The following is a 23,943-nucleotide window of genomic DNA, read 5'->3' as shown; positions in this document are numbered from 1 at the left end:
TGGCCATCTTGAAAATGTGTCTGTCTCGGCTGCAGCTCCTCTTCAAAATGTGCCTCTCAATTGCTCTGAGTTCCTTCTATTTGCCAGCTTTTTATATGGCTCCAGTGATTTAATTCAGACCCACCCTGAATGGGTGGGGTAACACCTTCATGGAAATTATCCAATCAGAGATCTTGCTCACAGTTGATTGAGTCACATCTCCGTGGAAACACTCAAAGAATTGTAATCTAATCAACACTAATAAATCTGCCCCCACAAGATTGTATCAAAGACCGTGGCATTTTGGGGGACATAATACATCCAAACTGGCACAGTAACCATTCAGTTATTATAAATGCTAATGCTACTGTAGCGTATTGTTGGATATATGAGTCCACATCTTACTTCCAGCAGGTGCTAAAATGTGAGTGAATAAACAAGGATGATGTCTTTGCATGTTGACATGTAATGTACTAAGATATAATTTGTAACAAATACTAAAAAAGGTGGAGGGACAGAGGGGTAATGGAAAAGTAGATAAGTATTTTATTGAGGTCAAGTAGGTATTAAACCAAATATGATTGTTACATACTTACAATGTTAAATCCTAACCTCATGATAGCCTTAAGGAAAATCTATTAAAAATAGACCCAGACAGAAAAGAGAAGGCATTTAATACAGTGTGACACAAAAAAATCAAGTAAATATATATGTAAGCATTAACAGAATTGAGCCCCCCCCCCCCAAAAAAAAAAAATCCTAAGACTTACAAAGGCTAAATAGCAAAATGGAAGAAGAAAGTTTTGCATTGTCAGTAGTGATTTTAAATGTGAATCCATTAAATTCTCCACTCAAAAGGCAGAGATTGGCAGACTGGATAAAAAACCATGCCCAAATTATATGCTGTCTGCTCATCATTAACCTTAAATGAAAAATACAAGTAGATTGAAAGGACAGATATAAAATATACCATGCAACTAGTAATCAAGAGAGCTGGGGTAGCTATACTGGTCACAGATATAAAAAACTTTAAGACCAAAACAGTTACAAGGGACAAATGTGTTCATAATATACTGATAAAGGGGTTGTTGCAGTTTGCTAAAGCTACCAAAATGCAATATGCCAGAAATGGACTGGGTTTTACAGTGGGGATTTATTCACAGATTTACAATTTTAAGACCATGAAAATGTCCCAATTAAGGCATCAACAGGACAATACCTTCTCTGAAGAAAGGCTGATGGTATCTGGGGCTCCTCTGTCACATGGGTGATGTCTGCTGGTCCTTCTGGGTCCTGATTCCAAAATGGCTTTCTCGAAAATGTCACTGGGATTCTGTTTCCCTTAGCTTCTTTCAACTATCTGCTTGTTTCTCCCAGGGTGTTTCATTCTAAACATCTCTCTTAGCTTTTCTTGGCTTCTGTCAGTTCTGTTTGCTTCTCTAGGGGCCAAACTCTGGATTACATGTCTTAGCTTCTCTCCAAAATGTCCCACTTTCTGTAAGCTTGCTTTCTCCATGAGCACTCTTAAAGGACTTCAATAAAGCATTAAGACCCACCTTGAATGGGTGGGCTGACATCTCCGTGGAAACACTCTTAATCAGAAGGTCCCACCCACAATGTGTCTGCCCCCACAAGAGTGATTTAAAAGAATCTTGTCTTTTATGGGGTTCATAACACACTCAAAACAGCACAGGGGTAAATACAATTGTAAGAATATATGCGCCTAACAGCAGATCCCCCAAATGTATGAAACAATTACTGTCAGAATTGAAGGGAGAAATTGATGGTTCTATATTAATAGTAGGAAACTGTTATTTTCTTTACCTCTTCCACTTTTTATTTTTTAAATTGAAGTATAACTTGTTTACAGTAAAGTCCACAAATATGTGTAAAACAATTAATTTGTACATATTTATGAAAACTTTCTTAATGATTCATCCTTTTAAAAGCCCAGCATATCAGTCTTTTCCTTTATGGTTAAGGCTTTTGTGTCTTGTTGAAGAAACCTTTGCCTACCTCAAAGTCATGAACATTCTATTTTTTTTTTTCTTCTAGAAGCTTTATATTCTTTTAAGTTTATGGTCCATCTTCAACTCATTTTGTATACTCTGAGGTATGGGTTGTGATTTCTTTTTTGCAACATAAATAACAAGTTATTTCAGCACTATTTATTGATAAGACTTTTTTTTCCACCATTGAAATGCTTTGGCGCACTCCTTGGGCAAAAATCCATTTACCTCGTAAGTGTAATCCATTCTGGACTCTCTGTTCTGTCCCATTGAGATAAATGTCTGTCATTACCACAATAACACACTGTCTTATTTCCTGTAATTTGATAGGCAGCCTTGAAATAAAATAGCGTAAGGCCTCCTATTTTGTTCTTTTTTTTCACAATCATTTTGGCAATTCCTCAGAAAAGCTAAGTATGGAGTTGCCTTACGATACCAAAATCATGCTACTCGGTATACACACAGAAAATCTGAAAGCAGGGATGTGAACAGACACTTGAACAACAATGTTCACATCAGCTTTATTCACAATTCCCAAAGAATGGAAACAATCCAAGTGTCCATGAACGTAAGAATAAACAAAATGTAGAATATACCTCCTCTGCATTTCCACGTAAATTTTTAAATCTGCTAAAAAAAATTGTGTATAAAAATTTTGCTGAGATTTTGGTTGAGATTTCACTGAAACTATAGCTAAACTTGGAAAGAACAGGCATCTTTACAATATTGGCTTCCAGTCCATGACCACGGAATATCTTTGCAATTATCTAAGTTTTCTTTAATTTTTCTCCATAATATTTTATAGTGTTCTATGTAGAGGTCTTGCACATCTTTGGTTAGATATACCCTTCACAATTTTGTGATTCTTTTTTCTATTTTAAGTGTTATTTTAAAAAATTCATTTTCTAATCGTTTGTTGCTAGTTTATAGTCACAATTGATTTTCACATACTTACCTTGTATTCAGGGACCATGCTAAATTTATTCATTAATTTTAATAGATTGTAGGTTCTTTTGGATTTCCTTCATGTACAATCCTCCAGTTAAGGTTGTGGATTATAGTTTAGGTATAACCTAAACTAACTGACAGTTTCATTTCTTCCCTTTCCATCTTTATACCTTTTATTTCTGTTTTTGACTTATTTCACTTTCTAGAACCTCTCGGACAATGTAGACTAGAAGAGGTGATATGATAATAATGAATCTCCTTTGACTTGTTCCTGATCTCAGAAGGAAAGTATTCAAATTTAACCCTGAACATGTCTTTAGATACACTTCATAAGATTAAGAAAGCACCCTTCTATGCCTAGTGTGATAAGTGTTGATTTTTATCCATTTTATTTCCCTTTAGTGAGATAATGCTAGGGTTTTTCCTCTTTGTTTATGTACTGAATTTCATTGATTTTCATATGTTAAAACTACCTTGCATTCCTGAAAGAATATTTTAATATGTTGCTTATAGTATCCTCATAAAACAAGTTGGCAACTGTGCCCTCTCTCTTCCTTCATGATTTTTAAAGAATGATATTATTTCTCCTTTAATTATTAGGAGAACTGAGCCATGAAGCTATCTGTATTTACATGTTTTGGAAAGGTTTTTAATTACAGATTTAATCCCTTTAATACGTGTGGGATAATTCAGATTTTCTTTTTGTGACAGTTTTGGTAAGTAACATTTTACAAGGAACTTGTCCATTTCATCCAGATTGTCAGATTTATTGGCATAAACTTGTTCATTTATCCTCAGATTTTCATTCCTGATATTGGTAGTTTGCTTTCTCTTCCTTCTTCCATCTCTATCTCTTCATTCTCTCTTTTATTTGTCATATGAGGGGTATAATGATTTTACTAAGTTTTTTCAAAAGTATTGTTTTTTGGCATTATTGATTTTCTCTTATTTGTATTTTTATTTTCTAGTTATTGATTTCTGGTCTTATCTTTATTATTTCTGTTCTTTTACTTTCTTGGGATTCAATTTGGTCTTCTTCTTCCAGATTCTTGAGATCGTAACTTAGATCACAGGTCACTAACTTTCCAACATTTCTTCTTTACTAATATATGCATTTGGGTATAACTTTACCTGTGAACCTTGCTTTAGCTGCATCCCATGAGTCTGACATGTCATTTTCATAATTTATTTAACAATATTTTCTAATTTCCATTATAATTTCCTCTTTGACCTGTAGGTTATTTAGAAGCATGCTACTTCATTACCAAATATTTGAAAATCTGGTTATGGTTTTGGTTGGATTTCTAGTTGAATACCACAGGGTCAGAGAACATACTAAATATGATTTTAATCTAAAAATTTTGATACTTGCTTTATAGCCTGGCATATGATATATTTTGGTAAATGTTTCATGTGCAATTAAAAAGAATGTGTTTTCTTTAGTTATTGGATACAGAGCTCTAGCTAACTCATTTAGGTCAAGTTGATTAATAACGTTATTAAATCTTCTAAGTCTTTACTGGTTATTTTTGTCTGTTTTATCAGATATTGAAACAGTTGTGTTAAAACCTCAGTGTAATTGTGGGCTTGTCTATTTTTCCTTTTACTCCTGTCGTCTTTTAATTTGCAAATTTGAAGCTATGTTATTAAGTTTATATAAACTTAGGACTGTTGTATCTTCTTGTTAATTGACACTTCTATTATTATAAAATGTATTTATTCTAATAATGCTTCTTGATATAAAGTCTACTGTCTGAAATTAATATAGCCACAAAAGCTGTCTTTAGGTTAGTGTATTCATGATGTGTATATATCATCCTTTAGATTTGACCTTTCTTTGTCAATATATTTAAAGTATGGCCCTTTTTTGTTTGTTTTTTTTAATGTAGTTTTATTGAGATATATTCACACACTATATAATCTATCTAAAGTATAAAATCCATGGCTCACAGTATCATCAAATAGGTGTGCATTCGTGACCAAAATCAATTTTAGAATGTTTTTGTTACTCCAAATAGAAAAATAAAAAATAAAAATATAAAAGGAAACCTGAAACATGCCATACCCCTTCTGTCCCCTATTATTTATTCCAAGTATTGGTGTGGTACATTTGTTACGGTTGATGACATCAAGAATATTATGCTATTATTTTTAACTGTTGTCCATAGTTTGCTATAGGTACATTTTTTTTCTCATTTACCACTCTGTTATTAACTCCATCTAAAAGTGCTGTACATTTTTTCTGGTTTATGAAATGGTTTATTTACATTCATACTGGTAATTGTAGTGATTATCGATCACAAGGTTCGCTATTTTATGCATTCCCATATTTTAACCTCTAGCTTTCCCTCTGTTGACATAAATGATTCTAAACTACTACTTTCAAACACATTCACATAAAACTCAGCACTGTTAATTATACTCACAATTGTGTGCTACTGTCACCTCTGTCCATTTCCAAACATTTAAGTTCAACCGGTTTAAAAATTCTGCAATTATTAAGCAATTGTTCCCCATTCTCTACCTTCATTCTATCTTCTGGTAACCTATATTCTACATTTCATGACTGAGTTTACTTATCATTAGCTCATACTAGTGAGATCATGTGTGTCCTTTTCTATCTGACTTACTTCATGCAGGATAATGTCCTCAAGGTTCATCTATATTCTCACATGCTTGACAACTTCATTCCTTTTAACTACTGAATAATATGCTATCATAGGTATATTCTACATTTTGTTTATTCTTACGTTCATGGACACTTGGATTGTTTCCATTCTTTGGGAATTGTGAATAAAGCTGATGTGAACATTGTTGTTCAAGTGTCTGTTCACATCCCTGCTTTCAGATTTTCTGTGTGTATACCGAGTAGCATGATTTTGGTATCGTAAGGCAACTCCATACTTAGCTTTTCTGAGGAATTGCCAAACCATCCTCCACAGTGCCTGTACCATTTTATATTTCCACCAGCAGTGAATAAGTGTTCTTATTTCTCCACATCCTCTAGAACACTTGTATTTTCTTGTTTATTAGCAGGTATTCTAGTGGGTGTGAAATGATACCTCATTGTGGTTTTGATTTGCATTTCCCTACTAGCTTGTGAAGATGCTTTTTAAACATTTGCATTTCCTCTTTGGAAAAATGTCTATTCATATCTCTTGCCCATTTGTTAATTGGGTTGTTTTTCTTTTTATTGTCGAGCTGTAGGATTTCTTTATATTTTCTAGATATTGAACACTTATCAGATATGTGGCTTCCAAATATTTTCTCACATTGAGATTGCTTTTTCAGCCTTTGACAATGTCCTTTGAAGCACAGAAGTATTCAGTTTTGAGGAGGTACCATTTATCTATTTTTTATTTTGTTACTTGTGCATTGGGTAGAAGGTCTAAGAAACTATCTCCTATCACTAGGTCTTGGAGATGTTTTTCTGTAGTTTCTTCTAGAAGGTTTATGGTACTGGCTAAAGAAATCAAGAAAAAAATCCCATTTGCAACTGCAACTAAAGAATCAAATATATATAATAAGTCTAACCAAATATGTAAAGGATTTTAAAGAACACTACAAAATATTGCTAAAACAAATCAAAGCCCAAAAGAAATGGAAGGACATACCATGTTCATGGGTTATAAGACTGAATATTAAGATGTAAATCCTATTACATTTAACAACATGTATGGACCCTGAAGATATGTTAAGTGAAATTATCCAGACAGAAAAGAACAAATATTATATTGTTTCACTGATTTGATACAATTAGAATAAGCAAACTCAGAACCACAGTCCAGAATATAGGTTACCACAGGAAGTGGTAGTGATAGGGAATGGGAAGTTAAGGCTTAACATTTACAGGATGCCTATTTAGAATGATGGGAAATGTTTTCATAATGAGTGATGGTAATGGTAGCACATTGTGAATGCAGTTAACAGCACTGAAATATATATGAATATAATTAAAAGGGGGAAATCTTATATTGTATATATGGTAACAGTAAAAATTTTTTATAAGTTCATGGAACTGCACTACACAGTGAACCCAAAGATAAACCATGGACTAGAGTTAATAGTACAGATATAAGAATATGCTACCATCAGTTGTAACAGGTGTTCTACACCAATGCAGAGTGTTAATAATAGGGCAGTATATGGGAATCCTGTATTTAATGTATGATTGTTCTGAAAACCCACAAGTTCCTAATAAGGAAAAAAAAAATCCTGTTTCCAAAGAGAAATCCTGGAAGATATGGGTTCACCAGTGAATTTTCCTAAATATTCTAAGATTAACTAACATCTATAATTCTCAAATTCTTCCAAATTTGAAGAATAGGTAACTTTTCCTAATGCAGTCTATGGGCCTATCATCATTCTAATACCAAAGTCGGTAGAAGACATCTCAGGAAAAACAAAATACAATCCAATATAGCTGGTGAATATAAGAAGTAAAAATCCTCAACAAAATACTAGCAAACAAAATCCAACTGCATTTTAAAATTATGCATTATCACCAACTTGACTTGATGACAGGAAGGGAATGATATCTCAACATAAGACAATCAATAAACCACATTAAAGAATGAATGGAATAAATGAGATGGTCATGTCATTTGATCCAGAAAAGGCATTTGATAAAATCTAGCAACATTTCTAGATTAAAATATGCAAAAAAATTAGAAAAACCATGGGAATCGTCAACATGATAAAAGGCATATATGAAAAACCTACAGGTAACATCCTGAACAGTGAAAGACAGCAAAACTTACCCCTAGATTGGGAGCTAGAAAAGGATGCCCTTTTTCACCACTGCCTCTCAAAATTTTACTGGAGGTTCTAGTCAGAAAAATTAGAAAAGAAAAGGAAATAAAATGCATGCAAATTGGAAAAGAAGTTGAACTCTCCTGATTCACAGATGATATGATCCTAAGTATAGAAATAAAAAAGAATCTAGAAGGAAGCTGCTTGAACTAATCAGTGGGTTCAAGTTCAAGTTCAGCACAAAATTTGGGGTGTTTTAATTTTCCATCAGTGAACATTCCAAGAGAGTATGAAAACAAATTCATTTACAATAGCAACTAAAAGAATAAAATAGAGGATTAAGTTTAACCAAGGGATGTAAAGGACTTTTGCAAGTCAACTACACAAAATTGCTGAAAGAATTAAAAAAGAAGTAAATAAATAGACACCCCATTTCATGGAGAACCTAACATTGTTAAGATGGCAGTACCACCCCAAGGAACATACAGGTGTATTACAATAACAATAAAATTCCAACAGCCTTCTTTGCATAAATGGAAAAGTCAATTATCAAATTTATATGAAAAGGCAGATGGTCCTGAATAGTGAAAACTGTCCTGTAGAAGAAGAACTGAGTTGGAGTTCTCACATTTCCTGATTTCAAACATATTACAAAGCTACAACAAATCAAAACCATGTGGTACCAGCACAAATAGAGAAATATATAATGGATACAATTGAGAGTTCAGAAATAAACCCTCACATCTATGGCCAAGTGATTTTTTAAAAAACCCTTTTCATTCTGAAATACTTTCAAACTTACAGCACAGCTGCAAAAATGATACAAACCTAATAGAGAGACCTCCAGCACACCTATTTCACCCTAGATCCCCAGATCTACTAATTTAACAGTTTTTCAACTTTGCCATATTTTACATCCATCAATCCATCTACTTACCTGTTTATTCAATTGCCTGTTTATCTATTTAATACATTTTCTGAACAGTTAAGTATAGGTTGTATACATCATGCTTGTTGAAGACTTAATTCTGCCATGTACATTTCCTAAGAAATAGAATATTCACTTACATAATCTTCTTAAATGTAGTTATCAAATTAAAGAAATTTAACATGGATAGTAAATGTTACAGTCTGTATTCCATTATTATATTTCCTAGTAATTTCTCTTTTAGTGTTTTCTCCTCCTTTGTTAGATCACATTCAAGATCACATTGCGTTTAATTGTCCTCATCTACTTGGTTGCTCTTTTTTTTTAAGTATTTTGTGCAGAAACGTATGTACAACATAAGCTTTCCCATGTTAGACACTCCCAAGCATAGCATTGGGTAGGATGAATCACATTCACAATATTGTGGTGCCCTGACTACCTTCCATTACTAAAACTTTCCCATCTTTCCATTCTTCCCACCTGTGCTGGTTTGAAACTGTTATGTACCCCCAGAAAAACCATGCTCTTTTTCCAGACTCATGGGTGCAGACTTATTGTGGGTAAGTTCTTTTGATAAGGTTGTTTCCACAGAGATGAGACCCTGTCCATTCAATGTGAATCTTAGTTTACTGGAGTCCTTAAGAGAACTCAGAGTTGACACAAACCCAGACACCTGGAGATGCAGACAGAAAGATGTTTGGAGATGTTAAGCTAAGAGATGAAGCCCAGGGTTTGCCCCCAGAGAAGCTAAGTGAGAACCCACAGATTCTTAAAGAGAAAGCTGCTGGAATCAGAAGCTGAAAGCAATGCAACCAAGGAGCAAAGGACCAGCAGACACCAGCTATGCCTTCCCAGCTGACAAAGGTGCTCCGGATGCCATCGTCCTTTCTTCAGTGAAGGTATCCTCTTGTTGATGCCTTAGTTTGGATACTTTTATGGCCTTAGAACTGTAAATTTGTTACCTAATAAATCCTCTTTATACAAGCTGATCCATTTCTGGTCTTCCTGCAGCCTTAGCAAACTGAAACACCACCCCTGGTGGCATACTCTTTTTTCTCTTTTAATCAGCTTGCATATTCTCATATTTTCTTTGTAGTTACCAGAGGGCTTAAATTTAACATACTAAATCTGTGAAAATCTCATTTTCTGTGATACTAAATTAACTTCAATATTATACACAAACTATGTTCCCTATACTTCTGCATCCCTCAACTTTCATGTAGTTATTGTTACAGATTACATGTTTATGCATTATGTGTCCAACATCACTGAATTGTGATTATATTTTATGCAGCTGTGTTTTAGATCAGGTAGGAAGTAAAAAGTGGATTTATAAACCAAATTGGAAGTATACTCATTTGTATTTATGCATGTTGTTACCTTGACTGGAGATCTTTATTTCTTCAGGTGACTGCTGTCTATTGTCTATTCTTTAGCATCTCTTATCACTCAGCTTTTGTTAATCTGTGAATATAAGACAGTAGTGCCAGATACAGGATATTTAGTTGGCATTTTTAAATCAACAAATTGTGGGTTTAGAGAAAAATCATGCAGAAAGTAGTTTCCATCTACCCCCTCACATGATTACCCTATTTTTAACAAAGGTATTGTTTTTCTTTTATTACAATTAATGAAATGACATCACTATAAGTATACTATTATCTCTAGTCCATAGTTCACATTAGGGCTCTCACAGTTTTATGTTTCTTTCCTTTTTATATATATCTTTGGTAACATTTCTCTTTATCATTGCATCCAACAGTTTGGCTATAGCATGTCATGGTATGGTTCTATCTGGTATCTTGTTTGGTATTCATTGAGCGTCTTGGATGTGTTTATACAAGTCTTTCATTAAATTTGGGAAGTTTTCAGCCATTATTTTTGTGACTATTCTCTCTGCCTTTTCCTTTCTTCTCCTTCTTTGACTTCCACAATGCATATATTGGTATGTTTGATGTCTGTTTTTAGTTTCCTAAGCTTCTCAAAGCAGATACCATGAAATGGTTCAGCTTAAACAATGGGGATTTATTAGCTAACAGGCCCTAGAAGGAAGCCACCTAGATTCTGAAACCATGGGCCAACTGCCAGTGATGCTTGTTTCCTCTGCCACATGTCATGACCCGTGGTGTCTGCTTGTTTCTCCCTTCTTTTCCAGGTTTTATTGCTTTCAGCTTCTATCTGTTGCTTTATCTTTCTATGTATATTCATTCCATTTACAAAGGACTCCAGTAACAAGATTAGCACAATCTTGGCTTTCTTGGCTTGAAAAGATGTCTTTGAATCAGGCTTTAGCCTCCATGGTTCTGCCCTTGATGTGATTTTTCCTTCCATCTGTCCTTTTCTGTCCCTTTTTTTCCAGCCTGGTAGTCCAGGTTGACAGTGGTCCCATTCATACAGATCTCATCTGAAACTTGTTGGTTTTGCATGTAATACACAGGGGTCCAATTCATCAGACAGTAAAATTTTCCAGTTATTTTCTTGATAGCTGCACCTCCTATCCTGATTTACACTGAAATGGCTGACTGGATCCATGTTCATTTAAACCCTCACACTGAGCACTGTTCTCTGGGGACTCACCTTGCTGAAACTTATTTTCCAAGCCATCAATTTTTGGTTTCTTTGTTCTTTCTTTCTTTGTATTTCAGTTCTCAGCTCATCCCTTTCCTCTCACATTTTACTATGAGCTGCAAGGGAGAAATCAGGCTGCACTTTCACACTTAGCTTGAAAATTTCTTCAGCTAAATATCCAAGCTCATCACTTTTAAGTTTTGTTTTCCATCCAGCATAAGAGCTCCATTTCACAAATTTCTCTGCCATTTAAGAATAAGGATCACCTTTTCTCCAGTTTCAATAACACATGCATTATTTCCATCTAAGACCTCATCAAAAGTACCTGTAGCATCCATATTTCTTCCAACAGTCTCTTCAAAGCAAAGTAAGCCTTTTTTTTAATCAAACAGTTCACAATTACAGTCTCTGTCCATTATCCAACTCTAGAACTTTTTCTGCATGTTTGGTGTTTACAGTAGAAGCACCTGACTCTTGGCACCAAAATCTGTTTCAGTTTCCTAGGTTGCTCAGCACCGATACCATGAAATGATTCAGCTTAAACAGCACATATTTATTAGCTTAGAAGCCTACAGTTTTGAGGTCTTAAAAAATGTCCAAATCAAGGCTTCTTCGAGGTGGTGCTTTCTTCCTGAAGACTGGCTGCTGGTGTTCCTTGGCTCCTATGCCACATTGTAAGATACATGGCAGCACCTGCTGGTCTCCGTTCTCTTCCAGGTTTCATTTATTTTGACTTCTGATTTCACCTTCTCTCTCACGTCTCCCTCTCTCTCTCTCTCTCTCTCTCTGATAGTTTTTAAAGGACTCCAGAAGAGGATTAAGACCCATGATGAATGAGCTGAGCTGGGTCATACCTTAATTGAATAGCCTCATCAAAAAGTTATACTTATAATGGGTCCACACCCACAGAAATGGACTACCTTTAAGAAAATATTTTTCTGCAGTACATACAGTTCCAAACCACCAACTGTTCCTTTAAGATCCTCAGGCTCTTTTCACTTTTCTGCACTTTTTCTTCCTTCTCAGACTGGCTGATTTCAGCTGGATTATCTTTAAGTATATAGATTCTTCAGCCTGCCCCAATCTTTTTTTTATTAGAGATATTATAGGTTTACAGTAAATACAGAAAATGCAGAGTTCCCATATACTACTCTGTTATTAATCCCTTGCATTAATGTACATTTGTTACAATTTAAGAGGAAATTTTAATAATTTTACTATGAACTATAGTCCATTATTTACAGTAGGGTTCACTGTGTTGTACAGTGTTATTATTTTGATTTTTAAGTTTTAATTTCTGACTCTGAATTTGTTACCCGAAATTATTTCATATCAGAGAGATAATATCTTATTTGTCCTTTTGTGCCTAGCTTATTTCACTCAGCATGAAGTTTTCAGGTTCATCCATGTTATCACATGAATCAGAATTTCATTCCTTTTTATAGCTGAATAATATTCCATTGCATGTATATACCACATAGTTTTTATTTATTCATATGTGGATGGACTGTTATTGAAAGTGTTGTGTTGAAATCTTCTAGTATTATAGAACATCTACTTCTCCCTTCAAATCTGTCAATATATACTCCATATAGTCTGAGGTTCTGCTGTTAGGTGCATATATATCTATAATTGTTTGGTAGGTCTCATCATATTGACCCATTTATCAGTATATAATGGCCTTCTTTGTCCCTTGTAATGATTTTTCACTTCAGGTATATTTTATCTGATACTCGTATAGCTACCCCAGCTCTCTTTTGTTTGTTACTTGCATAGTATCTACTTTTTCCATGCTTTCACTTTCAACCTATTTATTTATTTGAATTTAAGATTAATTGCTTTTTTTAATCGGTCCTCCTAATCTCTGCTTTTTGACTGGAGAGTGAATCCATTTACATTGAAAGTAACTAATGACAAGTACTTTCTTTTTCTGTTTTGCTGTTTTGTCTTTTATGAGTTTTATCCTTTTGACCCTCTGTTCTTCTGTTAATGCCTATTTCCATGTGTCCTTCTGATTTTTTTTTTTTTGTATTGTACCATTTTGAGTCCTTCACATTTCTCTGAAAATATTTTTCATGTATTTTCTTTGTGGTTGCCATGGTGTTAAAACTTAATATCCTAAATCTATAACAATCATATTTGATAAGATACTGTTCCAGTTTGTTAATGCTGCCATTAAGCAAAATATCAGAAATGGATTGGCTTTTATGAAGGGGGTTTATTTTGTTACAAAGTTACAGTCTTAAGGCCATAAAGTGTCCAAGGTAAGGCACCCACAAGGCTTGTGGCTGGCATCTGCTTACTCCCAGGTGGTAGTTCAAAATGGCATTCTCCAAAATGTTGCTCTTGGGGTGTTTTGTCCTCTCTTAGCTGGAGCTTCTCCCTCAAAATAACACTCTCAGATGCTCTGAGGTCCTTCTGTCTGTAAATTCCTTTATATGAATGACTCCAGAGATCCAATTACCACCCACCCTGAATGGGCAGGGTAACACTTCCATGGAAATTATCCAAACATTTCACTCACAGTGATTGAGTCACATTTCCATGGAAACAATCAAAGGATTACAATCTAATTAACACTAATACATCTGCCCCTACAAGACTGGATTAAAGAATATGGCTTTTTCTGGGGACATAATATATTCATACCAGCACATTCCACCCCCTGAACCCCAGAAAAATATGTTCTTTCCAAATACAAAATACATTTATCCCATCACAGTATCACAAAAACTTAAATTATTTCAGTAACAGTAGGTAAGTACAAGATCTCATGAAAATCAGTTACAGGCCTGGTATGTCCTAAAGCCAAATTCCCTTCTAACTGTGGACCTGTGAAACTTAGAAAAAGTTATCTACTGCCAATATACAAAGGAGGGACAGTCATAGGATAAACGTTCCCATTGCCATAAGGATCAACAGTAAGGAAAACAGGGCTTAAGGGACCAAAACAATTCCTAAAACCCATAGGGCAAACACCATTAGATTTCAAAGTCTGAGAGTCATTTATAGAATGATGTATCCTCGAGGCTTTAGAGAGCAGCAGTTGCACACTTTGCAAAGGCTTACATTGCAGCCCTTTTCTCTCCAAACACTGGGGTGAGTGCTCCAACATATCCACACATTGGGGAGAACACCTTTTCAGCCCCACCCTCCTCAGACATCAGGGTGCCACCCCGGACTCTGCCTTTCTGGGGCAAAGGCTCTCCCCTCTCTGAACAATGGGGTGGTAGCCAAGCTCTCCCCAATCCCTGGGGAATGTGCTCCACCCTCTCTTCTGGGGCCTGGGGTGGCAAGCACTCTTCCTGAGAATCAAGGCCGAAGGCCTGCACTCTGCCTCTGGGGCAAACTTGCCCTTTCCATGTCCCTGGGTTGCCCTGCTCTTCTTGCCTGGGATTTCTTGACTCCAGAACTCAATTTCCATGATTCTGTCCTTGAAGAAATTTTCCTTCAATTTGTTCCTTCTATGTCCCTTCCAGTCCAGACTGGCAGTGGCTCCATATATACAGATCTTGCAAATATCTGGTTGGTGTGGCATGAAGCACACGGGGGTCAAAACTGTCAGACAACAGGAGTTTCCACAAATCCTTTCTGGATAACTCCATCTCCAATCCTGGCTTGTCCTGAAATGTCAGTTGGGTTCCATGTTTGGTTAAATCCTCACGTTGGTCTGTAGCTTCTGGAGTCTCATTTTGGAAACCCAGTTTTCCAGACTATCAGTTTCTGGTTTCTTAGAACCCAAGAGTTCATTTCTCAGCTTATCCCTCTCTTGCATTTTACTACAAGCTGCAAGGAGAAGCCAGGCCACACTTTTGATATTTAGTGTTGAAATCTCTTCAAGCTTAGTATTCCAGCTCGTTTTCAAATTCTGCCTTCTATCCAACATCAGGGCTCAATTTTGCCAAATTTTCTGCCACTTTAAAATGAGGCTTGCCTTCGTTCCAGTTTGCAATGACACATTCACCATTTCTGTTCAAGTCCTCGTCAGAAGTATTTTTAGAGTCCATATTTCTACCAACAGTCTCTTCAAAGTAGTCTAGGCCTTTTCTATCAAGATCCTCACAATTCTTCCAGAATCTTACCCTTATCCATTTAAAAATCCATTACAGCATGTTTGGTATTTGCAAACTCAGCAGCACCCCAATTCTCCAGTACCAGAATCTGTTCCAGTTTGTTAATGCTGCCATTAAGTAAAATACCAAAATGGATTGGCTTTTGTAATGGGGGTTTATTTGGTTACAAATTTACAGTCTGAAGAACATAAAGTGTACAAGGTAAGGCATCAACAATCGGGTACTCCTGAAGGAGGGCCACTGGTGTCCAGAAAACCTCTGTTAGCTTGGAAGGCATGTGGCTGGTGTCTGCTTACTCCCAAGTGGTGGTTCAAAATGGCATGCTCCAAAATGTTGCTCTTAGGGCGTTTTGTCCTCTCTTAGCTGCAGTTGCTCTTCAAAATGTCACTCTCAGTTGCTCTGAGGTCCTTCTGTCTCTAACTTCCTTTATATGACTCCAGTGATCCAGTTAACACCCACCCTGAATGGGCAGGGTAACACTTCCATGGAAGTTATCCAATCAGAAGTTTCACAGTTGATTGAGTCATATTTCCATGGAATCAATCAAAGGATTACAATCTAATCAACACTAATACATCTGCCCCTACAAGATTGCATTAAAGAATATGACTTTTTCTGGAGGACATAATATATTCAAACCAGCACAGATACCAACTTATATTCAATACTATACAAGAACAGTTCTCTACGCCCATATTTTGCACTTGTTACAAATTATATTTTTGTACATTGTAATTTCATAACCATTGATTTGTTATTGCTTTTTATGAATTTGCATCTTAGCAGCTGTAAGAAGTGGAGTTATATAACAAAAAATACAATATTATAGTACTGGTATTTTAAGTCAACCATAATATTACCTTTTCCAGAGCTATACACTTTGATCCATTGTATCTTGGCCTTTCCTTTCAGTCTGAAGACCTCCCTTTACCCTTGATGATATAGCAGATTTAGTGGTAATTAACTCCCTCATGTTTTATCTGGGAATGCCTTACTCTGTCCCTTGTATTTGAAACAAAATCTTACTAGATATAAAGTTTCTTGGTTGGAAATTGTTTTCTTTCAGCTCTGAGAATTGTGGTCAAGACTTGAGTCTGAAGGTTTCTATCTCCTCTCTCAGCTTTGCTCACCTATTGCTTGTCTGGTTTAGTGAAAATCCAAAGGAAGACAGTTCTCAGCTGAGCTATTGACAATGCAACCACAGGTGAGTAGGGAATTCTTTAGCTGAAGTTCTACCACTGTTGCCAGCAGATGGGGAGGTTTCTCCTAGTGGCATAAACATTTTGAGTCTATTCATTAGCTATTCAAGGATCTGAGCTTCAGTTTAGTTTATCCAGACTCTAGAATAGTTATGGTAATTTGGGGCTCAGCAATAGGTAATCTCCTTCCCAAGATTACAATAGTTTCTTCTAGCCTTGTTTAAGGTTGTGTATTCTCTGAAGACATGAGAGATTTTTCTTTTTCTCAACCAACTCATGGCCTCATTGGAAGAAATAATGCAGTCAGATCATGTCAGTGCCTGAAGTTGGCTTAGGCTTACAGTGAACGTAAGTGAAATAAATGAGTAAAAGCAGAAGTTAACAGTCAGTTGGGATGCTGATGTTTCAGCAGATACATTCAGTCAGTCCAGCTTTACACATGCTGACATTTAAAACTATGCGTTGTTGACTGGAGCATTTATTTTGGGAAATAAAAGGAAAGGAGGAATTATTTTCCCAAATTTTAATTTTCTTAAAGTGTTGGCAGAATATATTTTGCACATTTTGAAATATTCAAAAACAGAAAACTAAAATTTTCCTTACAACTGTTGTTCCTAATTTCCCATCTTTGTTTTTTATAAATCAGCTTTATTCAAATTTTATGCATGGATTCAAAGTATAGGAAATATTGTTCCCTTAGGAAGAATAAAATTTATGGCAGTGTGAAATTATTATAAGACTTGAAGAGACCAGAAGCAATGAAGGGGCTTCTTTTAATCTGGAGCAGACAGATGAGATGAATACATAAGAGGGACAATGAAAACTGGTATAGGCCCCAGAAAATGTTGAGAATGGGAGGTCTTCTACCACAGGAATGGTCAGACTAGGGCCATCTTTCAGTCTGAAGGGTCCCTGACTCGTGATCCTGAACCAGCTGTATTTAACATTATCACAAACAGCTGAGTTACATAGAATTGAGGGTGTTAGCGCTTAAATGACCCAGAGTTCTGTATGAAACTTGTTCAGTTCTGCAGAATTCTAGGTATTGCTTCAAAGTTCCCTGCCACATTAATAAATAATAGACCATATAATTGAATTTAGATAGAAAGCACTTCACACATTAGCGCATTGGATCTGTTCAAATGCATAACATAAACACTTTTACAAGTGAGAGGAAAGTGAGGTCATCCATATATGGGAATAATCCAACCCTAATTATTTTTTAAAACTGATATAAATAATAGATATTTTTTGCCTCATGATGAGTCTGTAGATTTACCTGAAAATGGTAGAAAAGATCATTTTAGCTATGGATGTCTAGAGCAAGTATTATAATCAACATCAGAAAGGCATGAGGACAAATCTATTGGGAAATTTCCATGCGTATATCACACTACATGTCATGTGATATTCCTTTACAGTAGAGTTGTATGTATTCAAAATGTCTATGTGTCTGTGAGTTTATCTGAAAAGCAAACTGCATTTGAGCATTGAGAGTGATCTTAGTGGAACTCCAAACATTTTCAGTCTCTGCTTCCTCAGTGCTGTCATTTTGAGCACCACACTCAGGACTTTAATAAGAATGGCCTTGTGTGAACCCAAATTTGTCTGATATTTTAGGAGTTAATGACCTTCAAAGATGTGGCTGTAGACTTCACTCAGGAAGAGTGGGCATTGCTAGACACATCCCAGAGAGAGCTGTTCAGAGAAGTGATGCTGGAGAATATCAATCATCTGATCTCAGTGGGTGAGTCTCTGAAAACTTATCCATCACTGATAGGTACCTATCATCTATCTAATCTATCTTATCTACCTATGTGTCTATCGTATTATCTTCTATTTATTTATCCTAAGTATCTAGGTTAGCTTCTCTATATTATTGTATAACCTTTTCATAATCTTTATATTTTTATATTTTATGCTAATACATTTAAATTATTTTATATTTTATATAACACATACAACCACTTGCATGAAATGTTTTCTACTCTTTTTGCTTACATCTAGTTCACCCTCATATAATTTAAACTTCTTGACCACAACTTAATGTCTTTCTTGAATCTCAGTCTCCAACACTCAGAGCAGTGCTGAGAAGTCAATGAATAGTTTTTGAATGGATAAATAATGGACTATACATTTTGACATAATTATTCTGTAATGGCTGTGCTGATGCTTCACAAGACAATAGTAAAAACACCACATATATCAATTTCCACATAGAATTTAGATTTTTTTGTGAAGTTTATGCTTATTGGATTATTTTTGAAAATAATAACTGCAGAATCATAGAATTTCTCCCCATTCAGAATACGGAAGATTCTGCAGTCTCTCTTTGCACTTGTGCATGGGCAGCAACAACAAGAGGTTCCCATTAATGAGAACAAGGTCAGGTGTTACCCTTTTGCTGGTGAAGTATTGTCATTGTTCTGTATTCAAACTAATTTTTCCTTGCTGAACTTCAGTGCTTACCTTTCTCTTTGATAGCCTGCTATGGAGTTGATAATGCACTATTAACACTTAAATTCCAGGTGTCTTTTTTTCCTACAAACAGGATGTCAGGTCTGCAAATCAGATGTGCCTTCCCAGTTGGCACAAGGAGAGGAAGTGTGGAGAGAAGGAATGGGATTTCTCCAAAACCAGAGTCCAGGTGAGCTCTAGGAACCTGTGCATCAGTAGTGGAGGGGACTTTGTCAGTTAATATGTCCTTGTAAATGCCAACTTCAGGTTTCCTTAAGTGAGTTATTATTTCTGAATTGCAGGAGAGGATATTGGAGAAATTATCTTCATATATGGTCATTATTTTATAAACTTAGCAAGCTGTATTCAAGTCTCTTTGACTTTGGGAAAGGGATGTTCATGTACTATTGGAATTAAACTTTGACACAATGAACTATGTCTTAGTCTTAGCCTTGGAAGATTTTCCCTCTTACTCCCTCCTTGACACAGCAACTTATTTTTCTCATATTTCAACCCTCAAAATCTTCTCTGATTGTTAATGTCTTATAATGTTTTCTTCTTTGTAGAGTATTCCTTAATTTGATATTCTTTTCCAACCAAGTCTCAATGTTTGAAACATAGTGACAGGGATATTTGGAACTTTCCAACATTTTCATTCCCCTAACGCTACTCTAACAATTTATTGTGCTTTTTTTCCCCAGTAATTATAGGCAGGAAAAATGCCTGTAATAAGCAAGAAATGATATTCATGCAACTTACCTGCAGGAAAGACAATTCTGACTTCATGTCATTGGTAAGCTTCATTGATGTGAACCCTGTATGTGGAGGAGCCTTCAGTCAGTTTTCTAATCTTAGACAACATGTGAGAACTCACACTGCTGTGGAACCACGTGAATGTCATCTATTTGGGAAGACCTTCAGTCAATATTCTTATCTTAGACAACCTGAGAGAACATATGCTGGAGGTAATCCCTATGAATGCCATATATGTGGCAAAGCCCTCAGTCAATATTCTCATCTTAGACAGCATGTGAGAAAACACACTGGAGAGAAACCCTACGAATGCCATACATGTGAGAAAGCCTTCATTGATTGTTATGCCCTAAGACGACATGAGAGAACTCACACGGGAGAGAAACCCCATGAATGTCATCTATGTGGAAGAACCTTCAGTCAATATTCTCATCTTAGAAATCATGAGAGAACTCACACTGGAGAGAAACCACATAAATGTCAACTATGTGGGAAAACCTTCAGTCAGTACTCTTCTCTTAGAAATCATGAAAGGACTCACACTGGAGAGAAACCCCATGAATGTCATCTATGTGGGAAGACCTTCAGTCAGTACTCTTCTCTTAGAAAACATGAGAGAACTCACACTGGAGAGAAACCGTATGAATGCCATGTATGTGGTAAAACCTTCAGTCAGTGTTCTCATCTTAAGCAACATGAGAGAACACACACTGGAGAGAAACCCTATGAATGCCGTCTATGTGAGAAAGCCTTTGTTGATTGTTCTGCCCTCAGACGACATGAGAGAATACACACTGGTGAGAAACCCTATGAATGCCGTACATGTGGGAAGGCCTTCATTGATTGTTCTGCCCTTAGACGACATGAGAGAACACACACTGGAGAGAAACCCTATGAATGCCATATATGTGGGAAAGCCTTCATTGATTGTTCTGCCCTCAGACGACATAAGAGAACACACACTGGAGAGAAACCCCATGAATGTCATCTATGTGGGAAAGCTTTCGCTCATAGTTCTGCCCTCAGGCAGCATGAGAGAACACACAATGGACAGAAGCCATAAGAGTGTCACCTATCTGGGAAAACCTTAATTTTCTATCCTTAGACAAGAGGAAATTGTTCAAACTTGAGAGGAAATGTATGAATGTCATCAAAGCCTTCAGTCAGTATTCTGACCTTAGATGGAATGAGAACCCACAGTACACATGTTTTGAATATGAAAGATGTTTTATCCATGTCTTCAACCTTTAAACACAGCAGAGAACTCACATACTGAAGAAACACTGTTTGTAATCAATATGATAGTTTCTTTAGTCATCATTACTATTTTAGTTAATATAAGGAAATTTTTACAAAATGAATGTCGTCTTTGTAGCAAAGCCCTTAGTAGTTGAGCTGATGATATACCATATGAGAGAACTCAATAGAAATATAATGGAAGTGGAAAGTCCTCATCTACCACTCAGATAGACAAGTCAGAGAAATGAGCACATGAGGAACTCTATGCTTGTACTAAAGATTGGTGTGCCTTAATTTGTAATTTATCCTTTAAATAAAATGAGTGAACTCCATAGGAGTGAATTACTAGGTCTGTACTTCTTGTGCACTGTCACTGAGTGAAACACAAGACTTTGTATGCTAAAGAATACTCAATTTAGGAATAATGACAGAAATATGAAATGAGAGAAAAGTTATGAAAACATGAAATAAGATAAAATTCTTTATTAGCAATGTGAATCCCCTTGGGAGAGATCCAGAAATTTCATGATGGAGAATGCATTCAGTGTGAAATCTTGGGAAATCATTTATTCAGAAATTGAGGTTGTGGGCATGAGTTATTGTATCTATGAGGAATAGTGTTTGAGGGGATTGGGCAAATTATTGGGTAGTGGCTGAGTTATAGAGATTGGTGTTGGAAATGCTCTAGTTTTGGGGATAAGAGAATGTGAAGATTGTGATTCGGGAGTCTTCTAGAGTAAATGAATATGCTTATATGCTTGCCCTCTAATGGATCAGTGATGGACATTTTTTTGGGTCAGAGATTAAATATCTGAAGGTTAGGAACAGATATGTTTACTTTGTTTCTGATCTTAGAGGGAACTAAACTTCATCTAAGTAACAACATTATCAGTGGGTGAGAGGGTCCTGCACACAGTAGTTCACTGAGTAAAGTGGATGCCCAGATAATTCCATTTTCCCCTTTCTATTAGCCCATTAGGAACTATCAGTCTGAACGCACTGAAATAATTATATTAGTAATCAAAGAGATAATAGATTCCAAGATCTACAGGACCCGTAGGCAATGCTATTATGTTGGTCCAAATGTGGAAACCCAGTCTTTAATGTTAATTTTGAAAATGTTATTATCCAGAGCATGCATATATAGAAATTTTCACTAATAGCATACTTTCAAAAGAGTGGTGAATGCTTTCCTACTAAAACTGGGGACACTAAAAGAATCTCTGTTCTCATCACTACTCATATTTTATAAATACTAAAAGACTAATTGCTTTACCCTAGAGACCAAGTAAAGGTTGTCCTCTCATAACTTCCATTATATGTAGGCATAAGAGTGGACTCATGTAGTGTAATTTGTTGAAGAGTGGTAAGAAAAAGCAGAAAACTTGGGGGAAAAATGCATGTTTGGGTATATAGAAACAACTTTTATATTTGCAAAAGAAAATTAGAGGCCATTATCAATTCTAGGAATGTCATGGGGTCTGAAGTAAAAGTAAAATTCAATTTCTATATATTAGAAATTTATTGAGGTGATCCCTGTTCCTGGGCCCATACAGCTGTTATATTTGCAAAACAAAACTAGAGGCCATTATCAAGTGTAGGAATGTCACAGGATCTGAAGTAAAAGTAAAATTCAGTTTCTAGTATATAGAAATTTATTGAGAGGTAATCCCTTTTCCTGGGCCCATGATTTCATGGTGCCAGAACTGATGTCCAGTTCAGTGTTGGTCCACCCAGCAGCAGAAGCAGTTACGGGAAATTCAGCTATTTCATGGGTATCATTGAAGTTAAGTCCATTATCATCCTCTTTGATAGGATCATTCTCAGCCTCTGTCTCATCAGGATCTCAAGCTCATTGGGTGATATTCTGGCAAATGAAAAATGATAGGGCAAGAATATATCTTAGTGCTTGCTAGGGGCTGGGGTGTGGGAAGCAGTTGATGACAAAGAAATAGGGGGCTTTTTGGTGGCGGTAGCTTCATGACTGTACACTTTGGCAAAAGGATATTCTGTACACTAAAAGTGAATTTTGCTGCATGTGAATTATAAATAAAAGTAGAACAGTGTGTTTACATTCACAACAGTGTTTTTAAATTATATTAAAATAAATAGATATTTCCCGAAGAGGAATTGTTTGTGACAATGTTGGTGACTTTTGTGCTGATACATTTCTATGCATTACTTATGCATATGTTTCTATGCATTACATTCTTACCGATCTGTGGGGTGGTTTTGTATTACATCTGCTTTCCCCCTTTGTTGAAACCGGTATAAGATGATTTCCCATCTCTTAGTTGTTTTGGCATTTTGGGAACATAAGTTGTAAAACACTCCATTGTCCCATTTTTCAATCTGTTTGTAGCACTTTCAGTATTTGAGTTCAACATTTTCTTTTGCAGTTGTAGTTTTTAACTTTTTGTTCTTCATTACATTTGAATTTTAATTTATTGTGAGTGATGAATGTCAGGAATTTAACCAAATATGTTTTTCCTCAAATAGATTTTACTTTTTCTAAACAAATTGACCATATAATGCAAAATTTCCATAGTGATTTCAAGGGCATTATTCATATATATGGAATTATTACTTTATGATATTTTCCCCATTCTTCCCATGCTGTTTCAGTTATTTGCTAACTTATTTAAGTTTGATGTATTATGTCTTTATAATATTTTTATATGTATCACTTTTTGGAGACATGGGTTTACAGGAAAATCATGCATGAAAGACAGCGTTCCCATTTCACAGTTATTAACAACTTGCAATACTGTGTGGTACATTTGCTATAACTGATAGTAGCACATTTTTATAATTGTGCTATTAACTGTAGTCCATGGCTTACTTTTGGGTTCACTGTTTGTATTGTACCATCTGATTGATTTTTAATTTTTTTTTCATTCTGGTAACATATATACAACTAAAATTTCCCCTGACAACCACATTCATATATATAATTCAGTGCTTTCAATTATTTCCACACTTTGGTGCTATAATCACCATTACCAAAACTTTTCCATCATTCCAAATAGAAAGTATAC

At 35.6% G+C, this 23,943-nt stretch overlaps 1 protein-coding gene across 12 annotated transcripts in view; it reads left to right on the top strand.

Annotated features, from left to right (window-relative positions):
* Positions 1–23,024, top strand: part of LOC119541431 (zinc finger protein 596-like) — a 101,877-nt gene extending 78,853 nt beyond the window's left edge. For 7 of the 12 annotated variants that reach the window (XM_037845393.1, XM_037845392.1, XM_037845396.1 and 4 more), the window contains 4 exons: positions 16,324–16,461; positions 18,077–18,203; positions 19,008–19,103; positions 19,615–23,024. In XM_037845393.1, the coding sequence (XP_037701321.1) occupies positions 16,450–16,461; positions 18,077–18,203; positions 19,008–19,103; positions 19,615–20,729 (1,350 nt within the window). In that variant the 5' untranslated portion in view covers positions 16,324–16,449 and the 3' untranslated portion in view covers positions 20,730–23,024. Of the gene's footprint in view, positions 1–15,795; positions 16,462–18,076; positions 18,204–19,007; positions 19,104–19,614 lie in introns of those variants that run through there. The other 5 variants (XM_037845401.1, XM_037845402.1, XM_037845403.1 and 2 more) reach the window with 3 other exon arrangements.
* The last annotated feature ends 919 nt before the right edge of the window (positions 23,025–23,943 follow it).

This window comes from Choloepus didactylus, chromosome 8, assembly GCF_015220235.1.
Source record: "Choloepus didactylus isolate mChoDid1 chromosome 8, mChoDid1.pri, whole genome shotgun sequence".
In the NCBI taxonomy this organism is placed as follows: domain Eukaryota; kingdom Metazoa; phylum Chordata; class Mammalia; order Pilosa; family Megalonychidae; genus Choloepus; species Choloepus didactylus.
The sequence above is the reverse complement of the archived record's forward strand: the minus strand, read 5'-3'. Positions and strand labels throughout refer to the sequence as shown.